Source organism: Anser brachyrhynchus (genome assembly GCF_964034855.1).
Source record: "Anser brachyrhynchus genome assembly, chromosome: 1".
NCBI classification, from domain to species: domain Eukaryota; kingdom Metazoa; phylum Chordata; class Aves; order Anseriformes; family Anatidae; genus Anser; species Anser brachyrhynchus.
This window is the reverse complement of record NC_137694.1, coordinates 134,218,935-134,235,665: the sequence shown is the minus strand read 5'-3', so window position 1 is coordinate 134,235,665 and position 16,731 is coordinate 134,218,935. Positions and strand designations below refer to the sequence as shown.

The 16,731-nt window shown below is 37.1% G+C and overlaps 1 protein-coding gene across 3 annotated transcripts in view; it reads left to right on the top strand.

The window, feature by feature from the left end:
• WWC3 (WWC family member 3) overlaps positions 1-16,731 on the top strand; it is a 100,578-nt gene that overhangs the window by 58,501 nt on the left and 25,346 nt on the right. For all 3 annotated transcript variants that reach the window (XM_080551816.1, XM_080551817.1, XM_080551818.1), the window contains exons 7-10: positions 1,465-1,614; positions 3,729-3,802; positions 12,908-13,150; positions 16,427-16,516. In XM_080551816.1, the coding sequence (XP_080407942.1) occupies positions 1,465-1,614; positions 3,729-3,802; positions 12,908-13,150; positions 16,427-16,516 (557 nt within the window). The remainder of the gene's footprint in view (positions 1-1,464; positions 1,615-3,728; positions 3,803-12,907; positions 13,151-16,426; positions 16,517-16,731) is intronic.

The window sequence follows — 16,731 nt, the reverse complement described above, 5'->3', positions numbered from 1 at the left end:
TTCCCTCTTTTTCCTCTCTAGTGGAGGCAGGCATGAGGGAGGGACTGGTATATAAAGAGAACGAAGGGATGGAATATGAATGGGGAATGGAAGCCACCAGAAAAAGCTGCTTTTGCTGTCTGGTTTCAGGCATGGTGCAATTCCTAAGGATGCTTCCTGGGCTCCCAGATCAGATGCCTTTGTCTTCAAGGTGGTCTTGCAGCTCCTGTGAGCAGCAGCCAGTTGCTGTTACACAGGCTAATCTTCCTGACTCCGTCAGTTGGATTCATTGTAGGAAAAGGAAGCGTTGCTGTGTTATCCAGGGTATCCTTTTTAAACTGCTCTTTGAAGACTGAAAACCATCCTGGTAATTGGATATGCACCATAACTGGGGCTCGTTGCAAATCATCAGTTGTCAGAGACACCGGGATTCCAGAGGGCCAGTGTGGTGCATTGCGGTGCCTCTGCTTAGTCTCTGATTCTGTAGTTTGGACAATGGAGTAAGCAGATTTGATTATTTTTTTTCCTGGGCATTTTTACAATCAGACAGCTTTATCATCTATGAACAGATACAGTTTTTCAAAATTTTGAGGAATTTTTAATATAATTTGTTTGTTTCCTTCCCCTATAGTGGGGAGAGGGGCAGAATAGATTTATTTTTATGCATTTTTTATTGTTCTTTCGATGCAAAATGTATAGGTTCTTAGTCATAAATGACAGCCTGAATAGTGGTTTTGCCATTAACAGTACATTATCAGTAACTTTTGAAAAACAGAGAATGCACAATCAGAAAATAAGTGGCATTAGCAAGTGTATCTTTTTATTAAAGGAATTCTAAGAGCCTGTCAACAAAGCTCTGACAGCCAAACAAGCTCTTGTTATTTTGTGTGATTGTCTTATTACCCTTTTGCCTTAAAGACTGTTTGAGATCTCTGCTTTACCCTCACAGTTTGTGTCATTGTCTAGACATTTCAGAGATGTCGCTTGCTTAACCCAAAGTGTAAAATATCTCTAACTATGTGAACCTTGAGTAAGGGAGCACCGGGGTGAAATCAGCTGTCGTAAAAACAGTCAATACAAGGTATTCATCAAGTTGGATGTGATGGCAGTAGTGGCTAAGGAATGTAACCTGGGCAGAAGATGGCAAAAGGGCAGGTGAATCCCATTTGTTTTTCCTATCAATGAACCTGGAAGCTGACAGTTGCTAGATTCAAAGAACTGTAAGCCATGCAAAAGTTAAAACCTTCATAGACCTAAAATAAATTGTAAACATCAGATTTTTAAAAAAGATCTAAGCGTATCTTTTAAAAGCAGGTGTTTATTTCAAAGCAAAGGTGCTTCAGATTAGTGGACAGTATGATAAATTTTAGTTCCTGTAAATGGCTCTTTCTAGGCAATCTACCTATTTTTCTTTTTCAATCAATAAAAGAATTATCAAAATCAGTTACTTTTGTTTGTTTGTTTGTTTCATCTCCTCTCTTGTAGAGCCTGGCCAAGCTAACCGATGGATTCAGGAATAGCTGTTGTATTACAGACTCCCTGCAGGATCTCCAGCACAATTCTAGTTCGCTCAGCGATTCCTGTTTACCTCAACAACACTGCGATGCTTGTTCTCAGACTGACATCACTGGAGAGGTATGTATTCCTACGTGAGACATTTGCTTTAGAAAATAAGCTGCTTTTGTACTGTAGTGATACTTTGTTACTTCCTGTTTTAATCCAAGACGTGCTCGCCGTGGCAGAACAAAAAATCCAAGGAAATATTGGTGGCGAAGGATTTGCATTTGCTTGTCGTTTTCAGAGCAGGTGAATGGTGGGCTGTGTCATTCTGCTGCTCGAGCATCGGGATAGGGCATAGGCTGGCGACAGGTACAGTCAAGTCCTGAACACAGCCAGCCTGGCAGAGCTCTTTGGTGACTGCAGGCTCATCTCTGAGTAACAGCTCACGCAGAGGCAACCACAGACCCCTTCTGGTCGTGTCACTAGCTCTTGGCCTTACCGACATTTGTAATGACACAGCAAGGAAGAAAATGCTTTAGCCAGCTTGAAGTTGCAGTAGAGACTTGATTGCACAATAGAGTGAGGTATTAGTTTTCTGGTAGTAGAGATGGAGGTATTTATCTTCTTTTTTTAATCTTGTTTTTATTACGATTGTCATTGTTCATAGGTATCAGACATAGGGTTGGCCTCTGTTTCTTTTGTTTTTCCAAGACAAGGGAAGTTTTTGTTTGAGCCCTGACGTATTTTTCTTAAACTAAAAAATTCTGATCTACTTGATCACACTTAGTATTCCTTTATATATAATATATATATTTGTATAATCTCTATATATGTGTTATATATGTACTCATGAATTATGTGAGACTATATATTGCCTTTATATAGGATATATGAGAGAATCTTATTAGCAGTCTTCAGAAATAGTTCTGTGTGAATGAAAAAGTATATTCCAAATACTAAAATTTTGGCCTGCCCTATCACCATGGCAGCCTAGCTGTTCTCAAGCAATAAAACGTTTGCTTCTGTGGATGCGATTGACAACAGAGCAAGAAGACAACCTGTTTGTAGTTTCGTAGTACCATTGTTTGGATGTTACTACACATTCAGTTAGAATTTTTTATTCAACTGTTTTAATTACAGGCTTTTATCACCCTGTTTTTGTTCTATTATCTTCTTTTACTGATGACTTGTTGCCAAGTTGGATGTCTCTAGAGAACCTCTACACAAGAGGAAATCTGTGTTTTTAAGAAATTACTCCTTAAAGCATCTAAAAACTTATTTAATACTAGGCTTGCTTTAAGTGTGCTAGGTAGATGGTGCCTTTGGCATGTCATTTTTCAGACTGGTGGTAGATGTGATTAATTCCAAAATGAATTACCTAAAGGAAAATAGCAGCATTTTCCTTCACAATACACATAGAGTATCACTGAAGTTGAGCCAAGTGTAGTCTGAAAATTGTGTTTGTCAGGTACGGTGTTTTTTTGTAAGGCAAATAAAATTACATAATGATGTTAATTATTTTTCTGAATTATTAGTAGTGGAATGTGAGTAAAGAAGAGGTGGATTTTTACGTGTGTGATGATAAAGAGAGGAAAAGCAGCAGATATCTAGCAGGAAATCTAGATGTGCAGCAAAGCAGTTAAGTAGGGACTCAGGTTTTAACTATTAGACTGTACACAGACTTCTGGAGAGGGCAGCTACTGATGCCCTAAGATGAAGAGAAGTTGCTGTAGAAACTAGACTGTATACAGTAGGAGTTGTAACACAAATGCGTTTTCTACGATTGACTGATTCAAGGATCCAGGTAATGTTTTTGTAATAGTGTTTAAATCACACTAACGATCTAAGTGCTGGGTAACACGTCACAGTACAGGGACTCTAGTCTGAATTATTTCTTATTAAACTATCCATAAAGTAGCTATGTTAAGTAATAAAATATTTCACTTAAAGCATACTCTTTATAAAATTTTAGGATTGAAAAGTTGAAAAGCTTAGTGATACTGTTTGCTAACCTGTCATTTCCTGTATCATAATTTATTGAAAGGGCTCATTTATCTTTCATGTTTTTAACAATAAACCAGTTTTATATTAAAAAGCATAAAATTAATATTGATTGCTATTACTTAAAACATTGTCAATTTTTAGTTGCCAGTAGGACAGTAATTTATCCCTTTATTTTGAGAGTGTTTTAAAAATCTCATGTCTCCCTCTCTTTCCTCCCCAATCCTTCCTCTTCAACTCTGCAACAGTTTGGGTTCGATGATAAAACAAGGCTTGTAGACAAAGTAAGACTGAACTGGCAATATGAAGAGGCCAAGAAAAGGTAACTAAAGACAAATTTGATGTTTTTACTCTTGTCAGAGTTTTCAAAGTAGAACTGGAACCAGCCTCCTAGCTGAAATGTCTTTAGGAAGATTAATATGCTTACTGTTGAGTACTTCAGAGATAATAAAAGCTTAGGTAAACATGAGACTTTATCATAAGTTTATTATATTTGTTTGCACAGATAAAAACTAAACGTCAGCCCTATACTACACTTGTATAAACACAAAATTGCAGTAGTTTAATTGAGCTGTTTTACGTCCTTTTTTTCCCCCTTCTTGTCAAACCTCAATATAAACAGTCTTTAAATTTACACTGGGTTTTTATCTGCCAGGCTCTGTCAATATGTTCAGAGCTTTGCATACCTGTGTTCTAAGTTCAATATGCTGAAGTGTAAAGAAAGAATGAAAAAAATCCTGTGAGATAAATAAAGATGAACAAAAGAGCACATAAAAATAAATTTGGAGATTGAAAAATATCTATGACAAAAACGTTTTAAAATTAACTTGAAGTTGATTAATTCTTCATTAAGTCCTTCAATCTAGTTGCTTATTGTAATTATTTAGTTCTTCTGTAAAGTTAGTCTTGCAGTTTTTTTCATGTCTTTTTGAAAATAATCTGCTCTGATTGAGCATTATTTTAAAATTATTACCTACCAGTGTAGTCCAGTGTGCCCTTCTTCAATCTCACTGCTTTCAAATTATTTTCCATATATTCAGGACAGTAGTTTAGGTATAGCTGACAGCTTGAACATAGTAATTTTATAATTACCATTTATAATTATTTTAATTTGTGTTGGTAGAACTTTTTGTGATTAAAATTGTTTGGCATGTAGAAGATCCTGTTACAGTTGACTTTGAAAAACTTGTTTTTTTATTTTTTTCAAGTTAGTTTTTTTCTTTTCAATTTTATCTGCTTTTTCCAGTTTTCAACATCTCTGTGAACAAGGGTTAAAAATAAAATCCAGTGCTCTTGCCTGTTTTTTCATATGATGATGACTTTTTCTTTGAGGGAAACCGTAATGCTGTCATATGTCTTGGCACGGATTGGAAGCTTTATAGGCAATTCGCCATTTTGTATTTCTTGGAAAGTTTGCCCACATTTGGACACAATACAGGCTTAGAAAAAAAAAATTGGTGCAAGCACGTTAGAAATACACAGCTAAATTTCTTCAGCATTTGTAACTGGAATGAAAGTCTGTATTGTAAAATGCTGCCTGTGGATAATACTAGTGACTGTTACCTAATAAAAGTTAAATAACTGGGGGCAAAAAAAGGCAAAACAAAAAGGCATCAGCGTACTGTTTAGTCACAGGTTAACCCTTAGTACTTCATAGTTGAGTGATAATTTAGGGTACGTGACAGTTGATGAAGGAAAAAGGATAGGATTTAATTTTATACTGTTTGGTTTAGCAGAGCTATCGGTGATGTAAAGATTATATTAAATACTTATAATTAGATTTTCCGACATACATTTTCTATGTCTTTTTCAAAACTATTGTGTGTTGGTGCAGGGAAAAGATAAAGTGGAGGGTTTTTTGCATGTGTTCTGTTATTTTTTGTTTGGTTTTGATTTTGTGTCTGTTTTTAGTAGCAGAAACACTTCTCAGCTGGAAATGCTGAATATTTGTTTACGCATGGAATGCGGTATTTCTGAACATCAGAAGTGATCTGGGTTTTGATGTTAATTAAGTGTAGAAAATCTGGGTAACTAACCTTCCAAATAGAGAACAGTAATTGCTGTAAGGGTAGTTTTGCTGTCCTGGGATAGCAGCTCCAACAATGGTCTGTTATTTAGCAAAAGCATGTTAGTTCCTTTAAAATAGTAGCCTTATTTTGCCCAGTATGTTGTACGGAAGTAATCAGCTTTCAGCTTTTGAGTGGAACTGCACAAAGCTCATTGCCCCTACCAGTTATCTCTGTGGTTGCATTCTTCATTTATCATGCATTCCTTCCCCTTAGCTTGCTGGCATTTCTGTAGGGCTTTTGTCTCTACTAAATATCTTTGTGCTCATTCTGCCTTGGCTGGTGAAATATCTACTGTTACTGCACAGTGTGGGTGACGGAATGTGCTGCCATGGATTAAAATCTACGAAGTAGAAAATTAAAATGCTACACTATATCACAACTGTAAAGCAGTATATTATGACTATTTGCTTGTCAAACAGAGTAGAAACATATAGCAAATAAATACAACAAGCAAATTGCCTTATTCCCAAGTTTTAAGGGAAGACTTGTAAAGGATACTAAAGGAAAGAAGTATCTCTCTTCCCTTAAAGGAAATCAAGGGGAGAAAAAAATCCACCAACTCAAGGGTGGTGGGTTGTATTTTTGTCGTAAAAGATAATACAGCTTTAGATACCAGCAGAATAGCTGCCATAAAGGGACAAGAAAACTTTTTTATTATTATTTAAAAGTACGTTGTATGGTATTGTAGCGAGAAAGTACAGTGTTGGGACTTCTGAATGACCCATTTTGAGAAATTCGGGAGATGAGCCCAGTGATAGTGGAAAAGTTGGCTTATACTCCCCAAATATCTTTCATCCCTTGTGAAAGAGATAATCTGATTTTTTTTCTTCCTCTTTCAAAAATCTCTCTAACAGTATTGAGTGGTTTGGTCTTTGCATAAATTAAGACATTCACAGAGCTTTTTTTCCCCCTTCAGTTTCCCACTGGAAGGAAGTCGGATAATTTGCAATTTAATTTGTCCCATGAGTATCTTCAGATGTTGTGAGCTGTGGGTTCCAACATCTTCAAAATGCTGGGCAAGTCGTCCTTTATCCTGGGTCTGATCCAGTCTCTGGGAAGTCTCATGTAAACTCTACTTTTTAACTCACCAGTCATGCTGAACAGAGAAGCTCTTGCTCTTTACTATTCTCTTTACCCCTCCCCGTTATTTTTAAATAAACTTTACCTTATTTCCGTGTATTTTTTTCTCTCAAATCTGTCAGTGTGACCCTCCAGAGAAGCAGGCGGGAGGGAGGATGGTCTTTTTGAACAGACAGCCCCGAGCTGCCTGGATAAATACCGTTTTTAGTTTCAGTTGCTATTTCAGTGAGACTACCTTTCATGAAAAGCATTTGCACACTGGAAAGTGTCCCCCCTCGAGCGCTTTTCTGAATAGACCGTTTCATAGAAAAAGAAATCAAAAGAAAATTGTTTTTCTTTGATAACTCTAAGTTGTAGACTTCAGTGTAATGACTGTGTGAAGTATATTGGCAAATGATTGCGAACTGTCGCTGCAGTGCCTCATGCCTTGGAAAGTGAACTACTCAATAGATGAAGAATGATCCCTCCAATAACAAATGCCAGTATTGACTGTGATTTTTACTTTGTTTTTTTTTTAGTCCAGTCTGGTGACAACTGACTTGAATGAACTAAAACATCCAAGCATCTTCCATCCGTTTATCTAATTTGGGTGCAAAAGAAGAAATTTCTTTACACCCACCATAATTTTGAATTTAAAGTTACTATTTTCCAATTCAGTCATTTAAAACATACAGAGACTTGAAAAAGCCTCCTGTTCAGCCAAACTTTGTATTTCCACATTACCTTTCAGAATGTTGCTTTCTTTCAGTATAGTTACTGAATAGGCGTTTTGCTGCAAACTTGCTGTCTAATTACCAAAATTAGTTTTCAGCTGTGCCTTTAAAAGCACTAGCACATGAAATGTGGCATTGCAGTTTGTGTTTGTATTGATAAAACACACATTGGTTGGATTTTGATAACAGCATTCCAGTTTGGATACAACAAAAGAGTCAAGTATTTTCCTGTTATAATTCACCTTGTGAAGGCAAGTTTCAAAATCTAATTGCCTAATTTCTGGTGAAATTCAGTGGATTTGTGTGCTTTATTCTGCTACACTAATCTGAAAATTGGATTTAGGGATGAAGTAATTTCTTTGATATCCCATAAATATCTGGCTCAGGCACGTCAGCTAATCCCAAATCTCCCATTGTCAATTTTTAAACAGAAAGCTGTCTTTCTCTTTGGGTTAGTTCAAGAGCATGGCTCTGCTCCCTTTATATCTTTAAAGTTTTCATTATACCAATTGACTTGCGAATTGAGGAAATTCTAATTCCTCTCCTCCATTGGTTTTAACAGGCTTTGCATGAAAGGTGAATACCTAATTTTATCTGCAAAATGCCAGTGGACTCCAAAAGGTTTCATGAGTGTCTTAAGCCAATTTAAGACCTCCTTGTTATTGAAGCGGGCTGCCAGAAAGACTGGATATTCTACAGAGTGTACTCGTGTTGTCCGCCAAAGCCACAGTGGCACATACTTGCAGGAACAGCCAAAGTAGACACAGTGGAGAAATTTTGTGAGCTTTTGGCTGAGTTCCGTAGCTTCTTGTTCTTTCCATTTCTTTCTTCCTCTTTCGCTAGCCTTCCCCTCTTTGAGTACAAGTTATAATCCACTCTCTTGAGGGCCTGTAAATACCAGAAATTACCCAGTTCTTACACCCTTTGTGTGTCTTCAGTCCCGAAACCACCTTCTCATGGTGTTGCATGTGGTAGAAATTGCCTGTTAGCTGAAGTGGCAGAGAACTGGCTTAGGATCTGACTTTAAGCCTCCTGGTGTTCCAGGACCTAGCTCTGTGTAAGCGAAAGAGTAAGCTGGGCTGATTTACGGTTGTGTATTTGTGCAATCTTAGCCACCGTTCTCCTCCAAAACATAACTGGGTTTTGTTTTTGTTTATTTTCAGTGTTCCTATTCCACGGGTAACAAAGGCTTCAGCTGTAGAGTTGTCTGATACGTCACCCAGAATTCTAGGCAACTAATATAGAGTAGTGTTGGTTTTTTTGTTGTTCTTGTTCTTTTTCGGCTTTGAAAATTCAAGCAAAGTTCAGAGAACTTGTTTACGCTAGGAAGACCGACACTTGTAGGTTACGAAATACCAGGTGGTACGGTACCCTTAGTTCGTCCCTTTTATGGGTATGAATTAGGACTCTGATATTCTTTTGGAGTGTTTCTCTCTCCAGGACACCTGCCTTGCTAATAATCTGAATAATAGTCTAAGCATCGTCTTAAATGTAATGCCTACAGATAAGGTGGTTTTGCCTTGCAAAAAGTGATTTTTACTTGAAGCTTGCTTCTCATGCTATATTTTAATAAATAAAATCTTCTAAAATGAAATTTTCTTGAGCTCAGCAGTATAGTTTCATTTGTGCAGGGTTCAGATAGTCTGGAAAAAGAGGTTCAAGACGCTAACAAAATCATTTAGTTTATCTCAGTTATTTCCAATGACAAAAGTGTTGCTCTGTATTGTCTAGAGTAGTCTATGTAAAAGTATAATGACTCAGATATGCTCTAAGTTCTGGAAATGTGTGCTTCTCCCACCCCATGGTGTAGTTAGGGTGTTGTGTGGTAAATTATTGGTTGCCCTGTTTTCCACCCTCATGCTATGTTTGCGTTATCACAGACTATGCATCGTTCTAGCTATTTCAGTATTGCCATTTCAGGGCAAGTTGGCCATTTCACATCAATGCTTACTTAAGATCACCAGGTTAAACCTTTGTCATCTCATCTGTGCCCTCCTGCTTCTCTGCTTAACAGGAGCTGTTACATTAATTTCCATCAGAAATTTTTAAATCCTGAAATAAACAGCAACTCGGGCTGCCTACCTAGGAAACCAGTCATTTGATACCACCTACTCGAGTGTGGAATGCAAGCTCCTCGGTGCTTGTTATGCAAGGATGGGAATGGGCAAAATGCCTGGAATGTTGATGGTTCAAAATTAACTGTTTTTTTTTTCTAGGAATACGCTAAATTGGTACATCGGTAGGGACCTTGGTATATCTGGCGTTAAGCCAAGATAAAAGGACTCTTATACAGTGATTTGACTTAAGAGGTAGTATCTTAAAAATATACAGTAGGAAGGAAAAACGTTTTTGAAAAACAGAGGCTTTGAACAGGACCCTCTTTTTTTTTTTTCTTTTTTTCTTTTTCTGTCCCTGTCAATTCATTGATTTGTTTAAGTGGGTGTTTAAGGTAGGTGAGTATACGTACTGAGCCTAAAACAAGACAAAAGAGCCACTTTTTGTAAAAGACAAGCAGTGAAAATGGCTGGTGTGGTATAGGCATTAAATCTGGCATGGACAAACACAGTGAAAGTGCTTAATGCTTTTATGCTTGTATGCATTTGTTATGTTTGGGAAGAAAAGCTTGTGTTGCAAGACGCATATTGCAATTATGAACATGCTTGGAGGGATTTTTCTTATTAAGCTTTTAGCAGAATTCAACATGCCTCATCTCCTCAGATATTTTTCTAAGGTTTAGGTGAGGGAGACTGTAAAAGCTTTGGGGATGTTTTCTAGCCACGGAGACAAATTTTAAAAAAGTTTTTCACTGGTGGTTCCGAGAACTTCAGTTTGCTTGCAGCAAGTGCAGGAAATACAGGTTGCAGAAAACTGGCTTACTGGTGCTGAAGCTCCCCTCCCAGCAGATTCCTGCATTCTGTAGTGTTATTCAAGCGCTTTCTCTTTGCTTAAAGGGGAAAAAATAGAGACAAGAAGAGCTAGCAGAAATGCTGATAGTGTCAAAGGAACCAAAACAAATACCTAATCAGATTTTGGAACTCTTCAGTGACACAAGCTTAGTCCACAGCAGTACTTTTTCCTTTAATAACAGTATAATTAAGTTACTGTACCACGACTTTCTACTTTCAAAACGTCATCATAACAGAAATTGGGGGAAGAAAAAGGCAAACTTTGAACTGGAATGTCATGCACAAGGGGAGTAATGCGCTCTTAGCAAGCACAAGAGTCTAAATTAAAACCTCCTGTATTGAGGGTGGTGCACTGCTCAGCCAGGCTGATTCAGTGGTTAAATGGCATTGCAAGGGCAGATCACCTCCTTCCTTCTGCTACCTTCCCATCTTCCCTGCTGGTGTTTCTGTTCTTCCTCGATGCCTGCATTAGCATTTATTTGCTTAAGTGGCTAGTGCTTTATCCAGCTCCCCCTGCATTAGAAAAATGCCTAGCAGGACAATTGGGAGAGGGTCATTCCTTCAGCTGTCTCACCAAACTGAACCCAGAGACTTCACCAGACACATCTGATCTTCTTTCATCCATGAGCCGTGTAAGAGCTTGTGAACACGGTCACTAAAATACATTGCCAAGGTTCAGCTGATTCACGCTAACTAAGCTATGATAACCCAAACGTGCCTGAATTTTATAATTCTGTTGAACAGACCTTGGGTTTCTGTTTGTTTTGTTTGGCACCAAACACTTTAAAATTAAGCTGTATACATGTTCAGAAGTGTTTACTGAATCTTTTGTGGCCTGGGTGGAGGAGAAGAGGGAGGGAGGATGGCCCTGACGTCCCATGGAGGGGATGAGGTGTTCTTCAGGAAACTGCATCTGGAATTCATGCACAATAGCTGAGGCATGAAATATGTAAACTATACGTATTGATTCACAATGGTGCTTTCACTAGCCATTCGCAGGAAGTTGGTTATTAATGCAAGGAGGAGGAAATGGTATTGAAGGGCTTGATAAAGTATTACACTTTAGACTATAATGTAACACAATACCCAAATTCAATACCCAAATTCTTTACATGCTGTAAATGAAAACTAAGGGGAAAGAAAGCTATTTGACAAAATTCACAGTAAAATCCCTGTTCGTATATGAACATGAAAACTGTAATTAATGCAGTCATTGCAAAATGAATTATATTGATACTTTATTTCACTTCCTGTGATAATAAGATGGCCAAATACTTTCCAGATGTCGGTACGAAAAAAAAAATGCTGGAGGTTTGGGGTTTAGATGGGAAAAGTCTACCTTTGTCATGTCTGTTCCTTTTCTTTTACCCTTGGGAAGATGTTACCATACTGTGGATCTTCTGTTTGTTTGTTACGCGCTTTTCACCTTGCTTTATTATTTTCTTTTTTTATCAGATATTTTGAAAAAATGATTACTTAAAAAACTTATCAAAGAATGGGAGCATATCCCACTTGCATGGTTGGTTTTAAACACTTTTTTTGGGGGGGGGGCAGTAATCTTTTATTGTGCACTGAGCTTTGAACACTGCCATTGCAAAGTGAAGATGTAACTAAGGTGTACAGTTGCATAACTTTGGTACAGTTTAGTTTCTTACAAATGTTCAGAAATCAGAAAGCTAGATTTTCTCTTATTTACTTTTCATTTTAACTGTAAGCTTCTAAAGTGCCTAAATTGATCATTGTAAGACAAGCATAAAAACCAAACAGTAACAGAGTGTTCTCCCTGTTATGCTAATACAACTCTTGATTTTGCCAAAAGAAACATTTGTGAAATTTCTAGCTTTAGGGGTTTGTGCAGTGTTTATTTAAAGTTCAAAATTTCTTTTTAGCAGAATGGTTTCTCACAATGTCAACTATGGAATCACGAAACACCAATAGTTGTAAGAATGTAATGGTTCAGTGTATTGAGATATAGAAGCTCCTTTTGGCTATATATCCTACTACGACTACCAAAAAAAAAAGCATATTTACCTACTTGATTTGATGATGGATTCATATGAAGCCACATGTATTTTGCAACCAGTAAATCTTTTTTTCCAGACCTGTTTTTATTTTACTTGCCAGTTTATGTGTTCTTAAATCTTTGTTGTCAGTTGGGACACTCTCCTCTGTTGAGGTGAGACACAATAATACAGAACTTTTCAAAGACAAATATTTCCCCTTCATTTTCTTCAACCTCTCACTGCATTTCTCAAATCCCTGATTAAAATCTGATAGTGGAAGAATGAGGAATAAAAGGATGTTCAGATTCATCATCTTGTCCAGGCAGCAAACTCAGGAGCTCTAAAATATCAATTGTTTTTCTATAAAATGAGCAAGCTGTGAAGACAAATACTGTCCACGTGGTAAATGTAGCGTAGTTCTCACACAGCTACACATTTATGAATATTTGCCATTCTTTGTGTTTAAAATAAACAAACCAAAAAACACGTCAAACCCAGAGACAAATAAAGCCTCCCAAAGACCCCTATTTTTTTTGTTTCAAAGTTTAAATGAAAGTCACTGATGTTCACTGATGTTACCTTATGATGTTTTTCCTCTTACTTGTCTTCACCTTTGTCTCTTCTGCATTTTGAAATATATTTATTCTCTTTTAAAGAGTTTCAAATATACAGCAGCAACTGGCCTTGCTAGATAATGAATCGTGGCCAGGGATGGCTGAAGCGGACAGGGACCGTCTTCAGCTCATCAAAGAGAAGGAGGCTCTTCTTCAGGAGCTGCAGCTCATCAGTCAGCAGAGACGATCCCCAGAAGACATTGCACGTTTGGAGGAAGAAAAAAGACGTTTGGAGGATGAAATTCAACGGGCTCGAGCAACCTCTGCTCATGGAGCCACTGAAAGGTTTGGGAACTTGAATCATTTTCTTAGCTTCTGTACTGTACTACTATAGGTGTAGCTTCAAAAGGAAAAGCAGGGAATTTCACTGTGTTTAATAAACAAACAAAGTTACTAATTTGCTTTCAGTAAAGGGGCTGTTTGCTCCTGACATTCCTTTCATTCATTTAAAATGTGTGAAAGAAGAGATCAGAATAGTCACCTCAGATGCACGTGTCTGAGCAATGTTGTCTGATAAGAGAGTTGAATAACAGCACCTGGGTAGTGAAGGATTTTTCTGTTATTTTGCAGTGGAGGGATAGTCATTTCAAAAAGTAGCAGAACAAAGATCCTTCCATATATTTGCTTTCTGCCTTGGAACAGGAAAGTTAAAGGATTAACTTTTATACCACCTTTTGCATGTAATTTTTCCTTTTACTTTACATGCTCTGCAGTGTGAGCACACCCCAATTCTGGCAATCCAGTAAACTGAGTCATTCTTGAAAATATGATTTAAATGTCAAATTATGTGTAAGAACAAACAAATGAATAGAAACACTGTAGCAGAAACACTGTGTTTATTTCAAAATTAGTTTTTCTTCTAGCCAGGGAAGTGGACAAAAATTCTTAAGATGTTCTTTTTACAATAGACTACTTCTAGTGAAAACGTGAAAGTGCTAGCTCTTGTTTCCCAAACTTCTTTTACATAAATGATACGAAGATGATAATCCAGAAATGTCAGCTTTAAAATTTATAGAAAAGTGTTTTGTGACCTTTTTAACTTATTTTCATTATTTTATTTATTTTATGGCAGGACAGTGCTTTTGTCCACTGAACTATTTGATGCATGAAAAAATATCTTTTTTTCTTGCTATTCTTTCTCATTCTGAAACAGACTGAGGCATGAATTAATGGTAAATAGCCAGGTTTGACACATGAGGGAAAACTATGTGAACCAGCATTAACGTGATCCATATAAAGGTTAATATTTAAACAATTAAGAAACTTTTTAAAAGATTTGGAAGTGCCTTCTATGTACAAACTTTGGGAACTTTGGTTCCTTTGAAAAGGCTTACTTCAGATGGTAAATTCAGGTAATAAAAACAGAGAATTCACAGCCAACATATAGTTCAATGTTGTGTATTCTGCAATTTTTGCAATATTGTTACACGGGCTTTCCAGCTTAAACTGACAGAGAACGGAGTTCACTTTACACTGCAGTGTAGTAAGTTTTATTTGTTGTTTTTGGGCTCTCATGTTAGGTAGTGCATACTATGTTGGCAAGGAGGCCAAGCTATTTTTCCATGTAGTTCATGCTGTGGAAACTAGCATTCCAGTGTGATACTTGATATTTCAAATGCTAGCAAAAAATTGAGTAGAAGTTAGAATAATGTTTGAGGGCACTCTATTTTTGTATAACAAATTGGAGAAAAGCTTAACTATTAGTAAACCTAATTTATTTGTTTAGTTTAGGCTGAGGAAAAACCAAAACCGTTCCCAGATCTGCTTTTCTATTTCTACTTTCTCCTATTCACAAAATACAAAGAAGTTTCCTGTTTAAACGACGACCAATTTTGTTCTGTTACTGAGTTTTAAATGCACTGCGTTACGGGGGCTGATCGAAATCTTTATGACAGAGGTCTTTGTTGGTTTGCTTTCAGGCAGCCTTAGCTTCCTCACCTTCAGCACAGGTGCTCACCTCACAGCATTGTTGCCTGTGGAGGGAAGGTTCCTGCATTTATTTTTTGAAGTAGATGGTGTGAATACCCCATATTTCCCCTGCTAGCATTTGAATCAGTGGAGTTACTTGCATCCCTTTGTCTTTTTCTGTTAGTTCCTGCTTCAAAGGTCCCTGCATGCAGTGCCTTTATCACCCGAGTTTACAAAGCTGCAGCTTTCCTTGCACCGCTTGGTTAACCCGGTCTGTGAGGCACAAAAAAAGAGGAGAAAATCTTCGATGTCGCACACACTTTGGTGTGCAGCTTCTGCTGTGTGGTTGCAATGAGGGGAACCTCCCCAGAGGGCGGTGGGGGTTGCTGGAGCACTGCGCTGCAGTCCCTTGCCAACATGTGAATTAATGGAGTTGGAGGCCAAGGAAATTGAGAGATTTATGTTTTCACTGTTAACAAAGACGTATTTTTTCATATCTTAACCATCCACAGTTTATTGAAACTAATGTTGCCAGTTTGTTTTATCCGAAAGGGCTCCCTTTTTATTTATATTTTTCTATCCCGACCATTAACATGTTGAATTCTAGCAGCTGCCTGCAGTAGGGGAAGGTCTGATGCACAGATCTTAAATAAGTTTGATAAGCTTTCTCCAGACTGTCTATCAGAATCCCTATTTCTAACCATCTTGTGAACACAGAGCTGGAGAAATAACTTCCCTGCTCCAAATGTTCAAATATATAACACGAAACAGATTACTACCCTGATTTTATGTTGGAATTTAGTGATTGGGCTTGGAAGAATAAAGCACCAGGAATGCCTGTAATTCTAGATTCAGGAAAAGTGTAAGTGTGTTATCAGAAGAATGTATTCTTCAAAGTTTTAATAATCTCAAAGTAGAGCATTTAAGATATCGTACAGGCATTTGAGACTGACAGCATTATAGATATGTTCCCTTTTGTGTTGGGGCGGTGGTGCTGAGTAATTCAGCTGCTTGTTATTAGAATGTGCAAAAAATAAGTCTCAGTGAGAGATTTCTGCCATAGCTTAGTATTCAAAATGCTATATTGTCTCCTAAATACAATGATATATAAACATATGTGAATCAAATAGAATTAGACCTTAAAGCTTACTTTTATGGTAACTGCTTAACAAATATTCGCCAAAATTTTTCTTTTTATCTTTGAAATTTAACATTAATTACCTTGGATAATAGGGCTATTTGGATTTTTTTTTCCTGCCAAGGCAACTAGTCATAGTAGCTTTCTGTGTTTCACTGGCACAATCACACTGATGCAAGGGAAGAAAAATCTTGTCAAGTTTAATGCTTTTACCTAGGACTTTTTATGACTTTGACAATCGCCGTTGTGTATTTTCGAAATCGTGACTCTTACACTGTGCCTCAATTACTTTTCTTGTCTGGGAATTCTGCTAGTCTCAGTTCCTGCGTTCTTGCTGGAATTTCCATTGCTGCATATGAGCTGTGTAAATTAAAACTTTTCATTAAACAGTGAAACTTCTTTTTGTATTCTAAACTGCAATGCAATGGCATTTTTCTGTACTTGGAAAGCTCCTAGCACTTCTTGAGTACTGCTGTAATAAAGAAAAATACTAATATGTATCTGTTTAATTATAGGATACTGTTACAGGAAAAGAGAAATTGTTTGCTTATGCAACTAGAAGAAGCTACACGTTTAACCTCATATTTACACTCCCAGTTAAAAAGGTAAGTTGTGTAAAAAGCACAGGTTTTGAAGTTTAACTGCAGCAGAGAAGAATGTTAGTAATATAAGTTTACCTTTTAATACTTTTGGTGTATGTGTGCCAAGTAAATTGAATTTTACTAAGTATATTGTTTGATCTGTGGAATGTGATGATTTAGATGGAGTTTTGTAAACAGTACTAGTGATGGCTATTTGAGCTAGATTTTTCCATATATTT